General features: G+C 36.3%; 1 protein-coding gene across 3 annotated transcripts in view; it reads left to right on the top strand.

The window, feature by feature from the left end:
• The window catches only part of INPP4B (inositol polyphosphate-4-phosphatase type II B), a 493426-nt gene that overhangs the window by 410071 nt on the left and 70873 nt on the right, over positions 1-12482 (top strand). For all 3 annotated transcript variants that reach the window (XM_027117065.1, XM_027117067.1, XM_027117064.1), the window contains 2 exons: positions 1964-2104; positions 6744-6841. In XM_027117065.1, the coding sequence (XP_026972866.1) occupies positions 1964-2104; positions 6744-6841 (239 nt within the window). The remainder of the gene's footprint in view (positions 1-1963; positions 2105-6743; positions 6842-12482) is intronic.

The raw sequence follows: 12482 nt of genomic DNA, 5'->3' as shown, positions 1-12482 counted from the left end.
TGTAGATCAAAACTGCAATGAGGTATCACCTCACAACCAGTCAGAATGGCCATCATCAAAAAGTCTACAAATAATAAATGCTTTATTTACTAAAATTCTCACTTGCCAGAGAGGGTGTGGAGAAAAGGGAACCCTCCTACACTGTTGGTGGGAATATAAATTGGTGCAGCCACTATGGAGAACAGTATGGAGGTTCCTTAAAAAACTAAAAGTAGAGTTATCATATGATCCAGCAAGCCCACTCCTGAGCATATCTCTGGAAAAAAATGAAACCCCTAATTCAAAAAGATACATGCACCCCAATGTTCACAGCAGCACTATTTACAACAACCAAGACATGGAAGCAACCTAAATGCCCATTGACAAATGAATGAATAAGGAAGATGTGGTACATATATACAATGGAATATTAGCCATAAAAAAGAATGAAATAATGCTATTTGCAGCAACATGGATGGACGTAGAAATGATCATACTAAGTGAAGTAAGTCAAAGACAAATATCACATAATATCACTTATATGTGGAATCCAAAAAAAATGATACAAATGAACTTATTTACAAAACAGAAATAGACTCACAGACATAGAAAACAACCTTACGATTACCAAACAGGAAAGGGGTGGGGGGTAAATTGGGAGTATGGAATTAACAGATACACACTACTATATAAATAACATTGACCTACTGTATAGCACAGGGAACTATTCAGTATCTTGTAATAACCTATAATGGAAAAAATCTGAAAAAGAATAATCACTTTGCTGTACACTTGAAACACAACATTGTATATCAGCTATACTTCAATTTTAAAAAAAAGTTATCATAAAGAATGTGTATAATGTTTTACCTTCAGAGAAATCTTTAAATGCAGGCTTGGCTCGTTGAATCTTCTCATATTCCTGAAAATTTTGAAATAAACATCAGCCATCTGTTAGCCAGGCTATTGTAAAGGACACTGAGAGCAATTTAGGAAAGAAAAATAAAGTGTCCATCCTCTGAGGGTAGTGCTAACATCCCTGCTTGCTGGATTGATGGTATTTCCAGATTCTCTAGTTCAAAGCTGAGGTAAGAAACAAGTCTCACTGTCAGGTATCCAGAGTACGTAGCAGTATTATTATACTAGAGAAACTGAAAAGATTTTCACAGAGACTCTCTAATTGTCCTGTTCTTCGTTACCCCATACACATATTACAACACCAGCACTCTATATAGTTCAGGAAACACATGGATTTTCCTAAATTCCAGATGAAACTTGACATTTCTTTAATCAATTCACACTGGATCAGAAGATATCAAGTTTCAGAATCTACAAGCAGCTATTCTTATTGACCCTATTTTGTGAATCCTAATTTGAATTTTCAACACTAAACATTAGGGGTAATTTTTAATGGAAATTTCCAAAGAAAAAATGCTCTGGTGATATGTTAATGTTGCAAAATGATCAGGAAAGCCGAAAGGTTACATCTTAAATAATGAAACCATTACATTTCCATCAGGTCATCACAAACGGAGGTTCATCTATAATAACAATTAGGCCATGCTAAAAAATGTATAAATGATTTGGTTCATTAGTTTCACTATATTAAAAAACCCATCATTAAATTGCTTTTCTTATTCTTGAGACTGGGTTTTTAAATAATTAAATCAAGAAAACAAATATTGAAGCTCTTATGCACATGGCCCTTTTATACAAAGATGCACTAAATATTCTTCCTTTCCTATAAAACCTCAGAGTAATGGAGATAAATGTAAATGACTCTTTATGCCAAGTAATTTAACAGTGAAGTGAATGAAATGATTATCAAATGAATTAATAAAAGAAAATAAGCAGATAGAAGCCAAAAACCTAAATCACTGCTATATTCCAACTGTTTTATTGTTTCTTTCATATGAATCTAAAGTAACATAAAATTGAATGAAATAAAGCAAGACTGCTTCTCTTTGCCCTCCTCTTTCTCCAGTGAACATTATGTGGTGGAGGTGAAGCTTCCAGGCAGAATGTTTGAGTCCCTGCCTCTACAGATTAAAGAAGGACAATTGCTTCATGTGTATCCAGTACTTTTTAATGTTGGAATCAATGAACAGCAAACTCTTGCTGAGAGGTAAGCTTCAGATATAAGGTCGGTACTTAATTTTTTTGTATGATTGTTATGGATATGCTAAATAATTCCACGTGTTCCTGTACATAGAAATTAGATTCATGGGTAACACTTTCCTTTTCATCAGTACAAAGTTATTTGATATGGCAAGCAGAATTATTCATATTTAAGGATTCCTGGCCCACATCAAATTTAAATATGGCAAAATAACAAGGAAAATATTGGTGTCAATACCAAAATATTCACATGGATTAACTTTCTTCATGTTTCCAAATACCTACATGTGTGTATCAAATTTTAGAATTTTTTTGTGCTTACATATATTTCAACATTGTAAACTCTGCTAATTGTGTCCAAATTTTCTGGACCTAATAAAACACGCTATTTTTTCCTTTTGTTTTATTTACTAAAATATTTTTTTAAATTTATTCAAAAAACTTTTTTTAATTTTTAAAATTTATTTATTTAAATAATTTTAAAAATTTATTTACTAAAATAATTGTTATTGGAGGATGACAACACATCTTTTCATAATAATTTTCTCAGTTAAATGACAGATGATTGTATGTGATCGCATAAGCAACTGTCAAAAACGCTTTGAGCAGACAAAGGAATTACTTTTGCATCTTACATGATTCCCATATAGAGATTATCGAAAACGTGGATAAGAGTTAAGATTCACAGAACACATTTTTAAAAGATTCTCTAAAACTTCTCAGAAAAAGAAGTTAGTGTCTTTTTTTTTTTTTTTTTTTGCGGTACGCGGGCCTCTCACCGCTGTGGCCTCTCCCATTGCGGAGCACAGGCTCCGGACGCGCAGGCTCAGTGGCCATGGCTCATGGGCCCAGCGGCTCCGCGGCATGTGAGATCTTCCCAGACCAGGGCACGAACCCGTGTCCCCTGCATCGGCAGGTGGACTCTCAACCACTGCACCACCAGGGAAGCCCAGAAGTTAGTGTCTTGCTGTAAAGCCTAGCTGGAAAATTTCCCCCAAAGCAAAACTTTTGAAGAGTATTTTAAAACGCTTCCTTGTCAATAATTCACTCTCTAAATGTTTCCTTCCCCCATAGGTAGCTGGCATATTCTTTGCCATGACTTGTTATGTATGTTTTAATCCTTTATTAATGTTTTCTACTAAACTAAAACTACCACTACATTTATAGCCATCTTGAATTTCAATGATGGTGAAGGTGCCTGTTTTTAGCTACTATTTTCAACGATTTCTCCGTCTCTCCCTTTCATCCAAAAGGTTTTCTGGACAACATAGATTTTCATAATTCTCACTTGCCAGTTACAAAATTCCATGCCAGTTTTGTATTACATGTTTAATCTCAAACTGTGTGGAAGCTATTAGTCTCTTGTCTTATAGTATGCTTAAATCAGAATATAATTTTTTTCACTGTATTGTACAAAAAGTTGATTCTTCAATAATTAAGCACTTTTGCAAATAATTATGTAAGATCAGATTATATTCCAGTCATCTTTATATGTTGTCTCACAGCAAGTTCACAGGTTGAGGAGAATGATATTTATGAACATAAATTATACAATTTGGGAGGTAAATTATATTAATGAACAATTGGGGGGGGAACAGCACTCTAAATTAATTGTCTCTTCTTTGGTACACTAGAGTACAGAGTGTTTGGAGTTTAAATTACTAAGTTAAGACCTGTGAGTGCAGTCTTGAGAGACATGTGAGACTCTCCATTTACAGACTTTTCAAGGAATACTTAGCATGGTATTTTCAAGCCTTCTAGATTAGGTTAATTTACATGTCATTGTTACTATTTTAGATGTTAGTCACTTTATTTTTTTTTAAATGCCCCTCCCCTTCTCTCTCATCTGTCTTGCCTATAAAAATGTATTTTTTCTGGCTTCCCTGGTGGCGCAGTGGTTGAGAGTCCGCCTGCCGATGCAGGGGACATGGGTTCGTGCCCTGGTCCAGGAAGATCCCACATGCCACGGAGCGGCTGGGCCCACGAGCTATGGCCACTGAGCCTGTGCATCTGGAGCCTGTGCTCCGCAACGGGAGAGGCCACAACAGTGAGAGGCCCGTGTACCGCAAAAAAAAAATGTATTTTTTCATACCTGGATGCTGTTTAAGATACATAGGATTTGAAAAAGAGACACAACTGCAAAATAGAGAGAAACACAAAGGGAAGCAGGAAGGCTGGCCCTCGGATATCAACCAACTACTACTTTGAGCAAATCACTTTGTTCTCTGAGCTTTATTTTTCTGATTCTGAATTTTGAGCTTTTTCCACCAACATTCACATGTTAGGTATGCTATGTAATCCAGGTATAATATGTTACTATATATGTACCCATAGCCAAAACTTATGTAATGTATATCCATTTTTAAATAAGTAAGTACTAATTAATCTGCTTGGGCTACCATAACAAACTACCACAGGTTGTGTGGCTTAAACAACAGAAATTTATTTCTCACAGTTTTAGAGGCTGAGAAGTCCCAGGTTCTGGCCAATTTGGTTTCTGGTGAGAATTGTCTTCAGCTTTCTTGCTGTGTGCTCACATGACCTCTTCTTTGTGTGTGTAGAGAGAGAGAACCAGCTCTTTGATGACTCTTTTCACAAGGACACTAATCCCACCGGTTCAGGGCCCCACCCTCATAATCTTAATGACTTCTTCAGAGGTTCCATCTTCAAACACATCCACACTGGGGGTTAGGGCTTCAACATATGATCTTTGGGGGGACACAAACATTTAGTCTGTAACACTAGTATTACTCCAACAAGGATAACATTTTTTAAATACCAGGTGTTTATAATGTCTGAAAAAGGTAGAAGAGTGTATTTCAGAGTTCAGGCTAACTCTCCTGTAGATTTTCCTGGGTTCGTATTCCTGTCCTCCAAGTTTAACTCAGTAAAGTTTTTGGACATTGACTCTGCAACAGGCATTACTCTGCCAAGCTGTGGGACACAGGGAGCAGGCAGTGTAACAAGAAGAACTGACATGATCCCCATCCTGAAAGGACCCACCATCCAGTAAGGAAGACAGTTCAACAAATGATACACCACAGTTTGACTCATACAGTAAGCAAAGATGTAGGAGGGACAGGATTCATGGAGGAAAGAAAGTGATTCACAGATGGGAGAACATTTCATCAGGAAGGTTTCATAGTATATATGCACCTTCCACAGGGCTTTGAAGGACAAATCAGAATTAATCAAGCTGATAAGGAAAGTAAGCCTTCCTAGTCAGAGGAGGAATAGCATGTGAAAAGTCCCAAAGGCATCAAAATCCTGCTGGTAAAGTTGAAGGGTGTAATTCCATTCCCACAAACAAAGGGTTTTGGAGGCCTTTGTGGAGACATTAGATGCTAAACTAAAGAGACTGGACTTTGTTCTTACACAGAGAGGAGATGCGGTGAAGTTTAGTGAGCAGATATGATGAAACGGGTGGTAGACTAACTTCTCCAACATTTCATTCATTGCCTATGCAGCATCTGGCACATGGCTGATGTTAAATAAATATTTGTTGAATGAATGAATGATCTGACCATGATGTAAGGGATAGATTGGAAGGGAAGGAACCTGGAGGCATAGCACTTCTCATATTTGGGAGGCTTTATATCCAGTCGAGACTGAATATTACTAAATACCTAAAATGACAGTGGTAAAGAAAAAGAAGGAAAGGACACCGGAGATGCGAATATATCAGTGAATAGTGGATGGAGTGTGGAAAACCGAGGAAATCCAAAAGGGTGCCTAGATTTTGAACCTGAATTAATGTCAGATTATTAGAAACACGCCTATTCCTAAACAAAAGGAGGAGGTGGTTTCAGTTTTTGGTTAGGTTGCATTTGAAGTGGTGTGGGTTAATTCACTTTGAAATTTTCAGTTGACATCTAGAAATACAGATTTGAATGGAGATATTTGGATGAGGATACATGTTGGAAGCCGTTTGGATGAGGATACATATTGGAAGCCATTTGCATGGCATCCTTTTATAGAGAGACAAGAGGATTTTAAGTTTAAACCTGAGAAGGGCTTAAAGAAAACACAAGGTCAGTGATATACAGGTAGAAAGTTTTGCCTGAAGAAGGTGGCAGAAGAGCACCAGTACAGAGGCTGACATCCTTCATGGTGTGGGCAGAAAGAAAGGGCCACAGAAGTGAACCAGTCCCTGGGAGACTGGAGTACTCTACATGTGCCTACAGCAGTTGACAGTGTGTTTAAGACTGTATGCAGCCCAGTGTTCAGTCCTGGTCCTCTGGACCTCTCCGCAAGCTGTCATTGGTGAAGAGGAATATAGGAGGGATAAAAAGAGAGAAGGAAAGTTTTTAGGTCTTTAGAGATACAGCCCTGCAGAGGTAGGGAGACTAACATTAACTGAGTATCAATTATGCAGAGGCACGGGGTTGGTGTTTTAGATTTCATATTTCATTCAGGTTCACATTTGATGACTGTGAGAATATTTTGGTGTGTCAATAGGGATTGGTGGAGTCAGGGCCAGTGGAGACTGGAATATAGTTGAAATCACCTTTGCACAATGTTGCTTAGAAAACAGAGACTCCTTCCTTACAAAACTATTGCCACCTATTTAAAAAAGAAAGATTAAAAAAGGTAACTTTCGGGTGCTATTTTATAACCCATAACTATTCCCTTTGTTCTATGTTTAGGTTTGGAGATGTCTCTTTGCAAGAAAGTATTAATCAGGAAAATTTTGAACTTCTAAAAGAATATTACACGGTATTTATGGAAAAGATGCCTCCTGATTGTAAGTATGCAAGTTACAAAGAAAAGCAACAATAATAATTTCTTGATTATAATTCTTCGGGAGAGGTCAGACATAGAGGTCAATGGAAGAATAAAGCACAGTGTGGGAATGTGAGAGTGATTTTGAGATTGTCTGCGCCAAGAAAACTGATTGCCAAGGTGGCCTGGCCGACACCTGCCTCGCTGCCCTGATTGCACTCAAGTGTGTCCTGCTGCTTATGCTAGGACATTAATTTCAGTGCCACTAGAAAATGCCAAAAGTCAAAAATAAGGAACTTATAATTAGAAATCTCAATTGAGTCCAACAGAAATTTTGTAGAATTCTTAACCATGTAAAAGACTTTAATAAAGATTTAGTTTTCTGATTTATAAGCTACATCAGCTGTATCTCTCACATATATATGTGTGTGTGTATATATTTATATATTTATGCATATATATATATGTCTGATAGAATATAAATTTTACAGGTAATAAAAAGTGATATAAATTAAGGAGCAAATTATTGAATATAGTTATTGCAATATTTATGTGAAAATATTGGGGCATAAGCCTATAGAACTGTGTTTTACACTTTGTTTTTTGTTTTGTTTTGTGCCATTGTTCAGTTCTGCCGTCCTTTTTCCCACAAAATTAAGCACGTATTTGAGCAGTGCAAAAGTAGAGAATAAAGAATGTATTTGGAGCTCATCCATAAGTACTATAAAGAAATAAGTTGAGATACTTAGTTATTCACAATAAGAAACTAGGTTTTAATAAAGCAGGAAATATCTTAATATTTGTTACCAAAAAGCTGTAATAAAACTCTACCTGTCATCGATTCACTAGCAATTTGTTCCCTGAACTGTATTCTGATACTTAGTTTGAAATATCTTAGGTAGCAGCGTACTTAGGTCTTTTTATTACACAGTTATCTTGCTTCAAAATATTACAGTGGCATAAGCACACATCCGTGTGATTTTATAGTTAGAAAATTTTACTGCTGCTTTTATATTTATTTCAAATAAAATACTTTTAAAGCCAAAGTGAAATTAAGTACAGAGAGATTCTTTGGCAGCCAGAATACTTATGAATTTTCAGTTTGTTAATTACTCAGAAGGTTAATAATATAAACAAAACTACTTTGCATTAGTAATTATGGGGAAAGTTCATTATAAGGTGGACGTTGGTGGATCATTTTTTTTCATTATTTTTTTAAACACCTTTATTGGAGTACAGTTGCTTTACAATGGTGTGTTAGTTTCTGCTTTATAACAAAGTGAATCAGCTATACATATACATATATCCCCATATCTCCTCCCTCTTGCATCTCCCTCCCACCCTCACTATCCCACCCCTCTAGGTGATCACAAAACGCAGAGCTGATCTCCCTGTGCTTTGTGGCTGCTTCCCACTAGCTATCTACTTTACATTTAGCAGTGTATATATGTCCAAGCCACTCTCTCACATCGTCCCAGCTTACCCTTCCCCCTCCCTGTGTCCTCAAGTCCATTCTCTATGTCTGTATCTTTATTCCTGTCCTTCCCCTAGGTTCTTCATGACCAGGTTTTTTGTTTTTTTTTTTTAGATTCCATATATATGTGTTAGCATACGGTATTTGTTTTTCTCTTTCTGACTTACTTCACTCTGTATAACAGATTCTAGGTCCATCCACCTCACTGCAAATAACTCAATTTCATTTCTTTATATGGCTGAGTAATATTCCATTGTGTATATGTGCCATATCTTCTTTATCCATTCATCTGTGGATGGACACTTAGGTTGCTTTCATGTCCTGGCTATTGTAAATAGAGCTGCAATGAACATTGGGGTACATGACTCTTTTTGAAATATGGTTCTCTAAGTGTATATGCCCAGTAGTGGGAATGCTGGGTCATATGGTAGTTCTATTTTTGTTTTTTTAAGGAACCTCCATACTGTTCTCCATAGTGGCTGTATGAATTTACATTCCCACCAACAGTGCAAGAGGATTCCCTTTTCTCCACACCCTCTCCAGCATTTATTGTTTGTAGATATTTAATGATGGCCATTCTGACTGGTTGTGAGGTGATACCTCATTGTAATTTTGATTTGCATTTCTCTAATGATTGGTGATGTTGAGCATCCTTTCATGTGTTTGTTGGTAATGTGTATATCTTCTTCGGAGAAGTGTCTTTTTAGGTCTTCTGCCCATTTTTGGATTGGGTTGTTTGTTTTTTTGGTATTGAGCTGCATGAGCTGTTTGTAAATTTTGGAGATTAATCCTTTGTCAGTTGCTTCATTTGCAAATATTTTCTCCCATTCTGAGGGTCATCTTTTTGTCTTATTTATGGTTTCCTTTACTGTGCAAAGGGTTTTAAGTTTCATTAGGTCCCATTTGTTTATTTTTGTTTTTATTTCCATTTCTCTAGGAGGTGGGTCAAAAAGGATCTTGGTGTGATTTATGTCATAGAGTATTCTGCCTATGTTTTCCTCTAAGAGTTTTATAGTGTCTGGCCTTACATTTATGTCTTTAATCCATTTTGAGTTTATTTTTGGGGATCGTGTTAGGGAGTGTTCTTATTTCATTGTTTTACATGTAGCTGTCCAGTTTTCCCAGGACCACTTATTGAAGTGGCTGTCTTTTTCCATTGTATATTCTTGGCTCCTTTATCAAAAATAAGGTGACCATATGTGCATGGGTTTATCTCTGAACTTTCTATCCTGTTCCATTGATCTGTATTTCTGTTTTTGTGCCCATACCATACTGTCTGGATTACTGTACCTTTGTTGTATAGTCTGAAGTCAGGGAGCCTGATTCCTCCAGCTCCTTTTTTCTTTCTCAAGATTGCTTTGGCTATTCTGGGTCTTTTCTGTTTCCATACAAATTGTGCAATTTTTTGTTCTGGTTCTGTGAAAAATGCCATTGGTAGTTTGATAGGGATTGCACTGAATCTGTAGATTGCTTTGGGTAGTAGAGTCATTTTTGCAATGTTGATTCTTCCAACCCAAGAACATGGTATATCTCTCCATCTTTTTGTATCATTTTTGATTTCTTTCATCAGTGTCTTATAGTTTTCTGCATACGGGTCTTTTGTCTCCTTAGGTAGGTTTATTCCTAGGTATTTTATTCTTTTTGTTGCAATGGTAAATGGGAGTGTTTCCTTAATTTCTCTTTCAGATTTTTCATCATTAGTGTATAGAAATGAAAGCGATTTCTGTGCAATAATTTTATATCCTACTATTTTAGCAAATTCATTGATTAGTTCTAGTAGTTTTCTGGTAGCATCTTTAGGATTCTCTATGTATAGTATCATGTCATCTGCAGACAGTGACAGTTTTACTTATTCTTTTCTGATTTGGATTCCTGTTATTTCTTTTTCTTCTCTGATTGCTGTGGCTAAAACTTCCAAAACTATGTTGAATAATAGTGGTGAGAGTGGGCAACCTTGTCTTGTTCCTGATCTTAGTGGAAATGCTTTCAGTTTTTCACCATTGAGAACGATGTTGGCTGTGGGTTTGTTATATATGGCCTTTATTATGTTGAGGTAAGTTCCCTCTATGCCTACCTTCTGGAGAGCTTTTATCATAAATGGGTGTTGAATTTTGTCGAAAGCTTTCTCTGCATCTATTGAGATAACCATATGGTTTTTCTCCTTCAGTTTGTTAATATGGTGTATCACATTGATTGATTTGCGTTTGTTGAAGAATCCTTGCATTCCTGAGATAAACCCCACTTGAGCATGGGGTTTATGATCCTTTTAATGTGCTGTTGGATTCTGTTTGCTAGTATTTTGTTGAGGATTTTTGGATCTATGTTCATCAGTGATATTAGCCTGTAGGTTTCATTTTGGGGACATCTTTGTCTGGTTTTGGTATCAGGGTGATGGTGGCCTCGTAGAATGAGTTTGGGAGTGTTCCTCACTCTGCTATTTTTTGGAAGAGTTTGAGAAGGATAGGTGTTAGCTCTTCTCTATATGTTTGATAGAATTTGCCTGTGAAGCCATCTGGTCCTGGGCTTTTGTTTGTTGGAAGATTTTAAATCACAGTCTCAATTTGAGTGCTTGTGATTGGTCTGTTCATATTTTCTATTTCTTCCTGGTTCAGTCTCGGAAAGTTGTGTTTTTCTAAGAATGTGTCCATTTCCTCCAGGTTGTCCATTTCATTGGCATATAGCTGCTTGTAGTAGTCTCTCATGATCTTTTGTATTTCTGCAGTGTCAGTTGTTACTTCCCCTGTTTCATTTCTAATTCTACTGATTTGAGTCTTCTCCCTTTCTTTCTTGATTAGTCTAGCTAATGGTTTATCAATTTTGCTTATCTTCTCAAAGAACCAGCTTTTAATTTATTGATCTTTGCTATTGTTTCTTCATTTCTTTTTCATTTATTCCTGATCTGATCTTTATGATTTCTTTCCTTCAGCTCAACTTTGGGGTTTTTTTGTCCTTCTTTCTGTAATTGCTTTAGGTGTAAGTTTAGGTTGTTTATTTGAGATGTTTCTTGTTTCTTGAGGTAGGATTGTATTGCTCTAAACTTCCCTCTTAGAACTGCTTTTGCTGCCTCCCATTGGTTTTGGGCCATCGTGTTTTCATTGTCATTTGTATCTAGTTATTTTTTTATTTCTTCTTTGACTTTTTCAGTGATCTCTTGGTTGTTAAGTAGTGTATTGTTTAGCCTCCATGTATATTCCTGTAATTGATATGTAGTCTCATAGCGTTGTGGTTGGAAAAGATACTTGATATGATTTCAATTTTCTTAAATTTACCAAGGCTTGATTTGTGACCCAAGATATGATCTATCCTGGAGAATGTTCTATGAGCACTTGAGAAGAAAGTGTATTCTGTTGTTTTTAGATGGAACGTCCTATAAATATCAATTAAGTCCATCTTGTTTAGTGTGTCATCTAAAGCTTGTGTTTCGGTTTTTATTTTCATTTTGGATTATCTGTCTATTGGTGAAAGTGGGGTGTTAAAGTCCCCTACTATGATTGTGTTACTGTCAATTTCCCCTTTTATTGCTGTTAGCATTTGCCTTATGTATTGAGGTATTCCTATGTTGGGTGCATAAATATTTACAATTGTTATATCTTCTTCGTGGTTTGATCCCTTGATCATTATGTAGTGTCCTTCTTTGTTTCTTGTAATAGTCTTTATTTTTAGGTCGATTTTGTCTTATATGAGAGTTACTACTCCAGCTTTCTTTTGATTTCCATATGTATGGAATATCTTTTTCCATCCCCCCATCACTTTCAGTCTGTATGTGTCCCTAGGTCTGAAGTGGGTCTCTAATTGACAGTATATATACGGGTTTTATTTTTGTATCCCTTCAGCCAGTCTATGTCTTTTTTGTGTCCATTCAGCCAGTCTCTGTCTTTTGGTTGGAGCATTCAATCCATTTACATTTAGGGTAATTATCGATATGTACGTTCCTATTACCATTTTCTTAATTGTTTTGGGATTGTTATTGTAGGTCTTTTCCTTCTCTTGTGTTTCCTGCCTAGAGAAGTTTCTTTAGCATTTGTTGTAAAGCTGGTTTTGTGGTGTTGAATTCTCTTAACTTTTGCTTGTCTGTAAAGATTTTAATTTCTCCGTTGAATCTGAATGAGATCCTTGCTGGGCAGAATAATCTTGGTTGTAGAGTTTCCCTTTCATCACTTTAAATATGTCCTGCCACTCCCTTCTGGCT

Source organism: Aethalodelphis obliquidens, unplaced genomic scaffold, assembly GCF_003676395.1.
Source record: "Aethalodelphis obliquidens isolate GAN/ISIS:26980383/991018 unplaced genomic scaffold, ASM367639v1 scaffold17, whole genome shotgun sequence".
NCBI lineage: Eukaryota > Metazoa > Chordata > Mammalia > Artiodactyla > Delphinidae > Aethalodelphis > Aethalodelphis obliquidens.
This window is presented reverse-complemented; position numbering and strand designations above follow the sequence as displayed.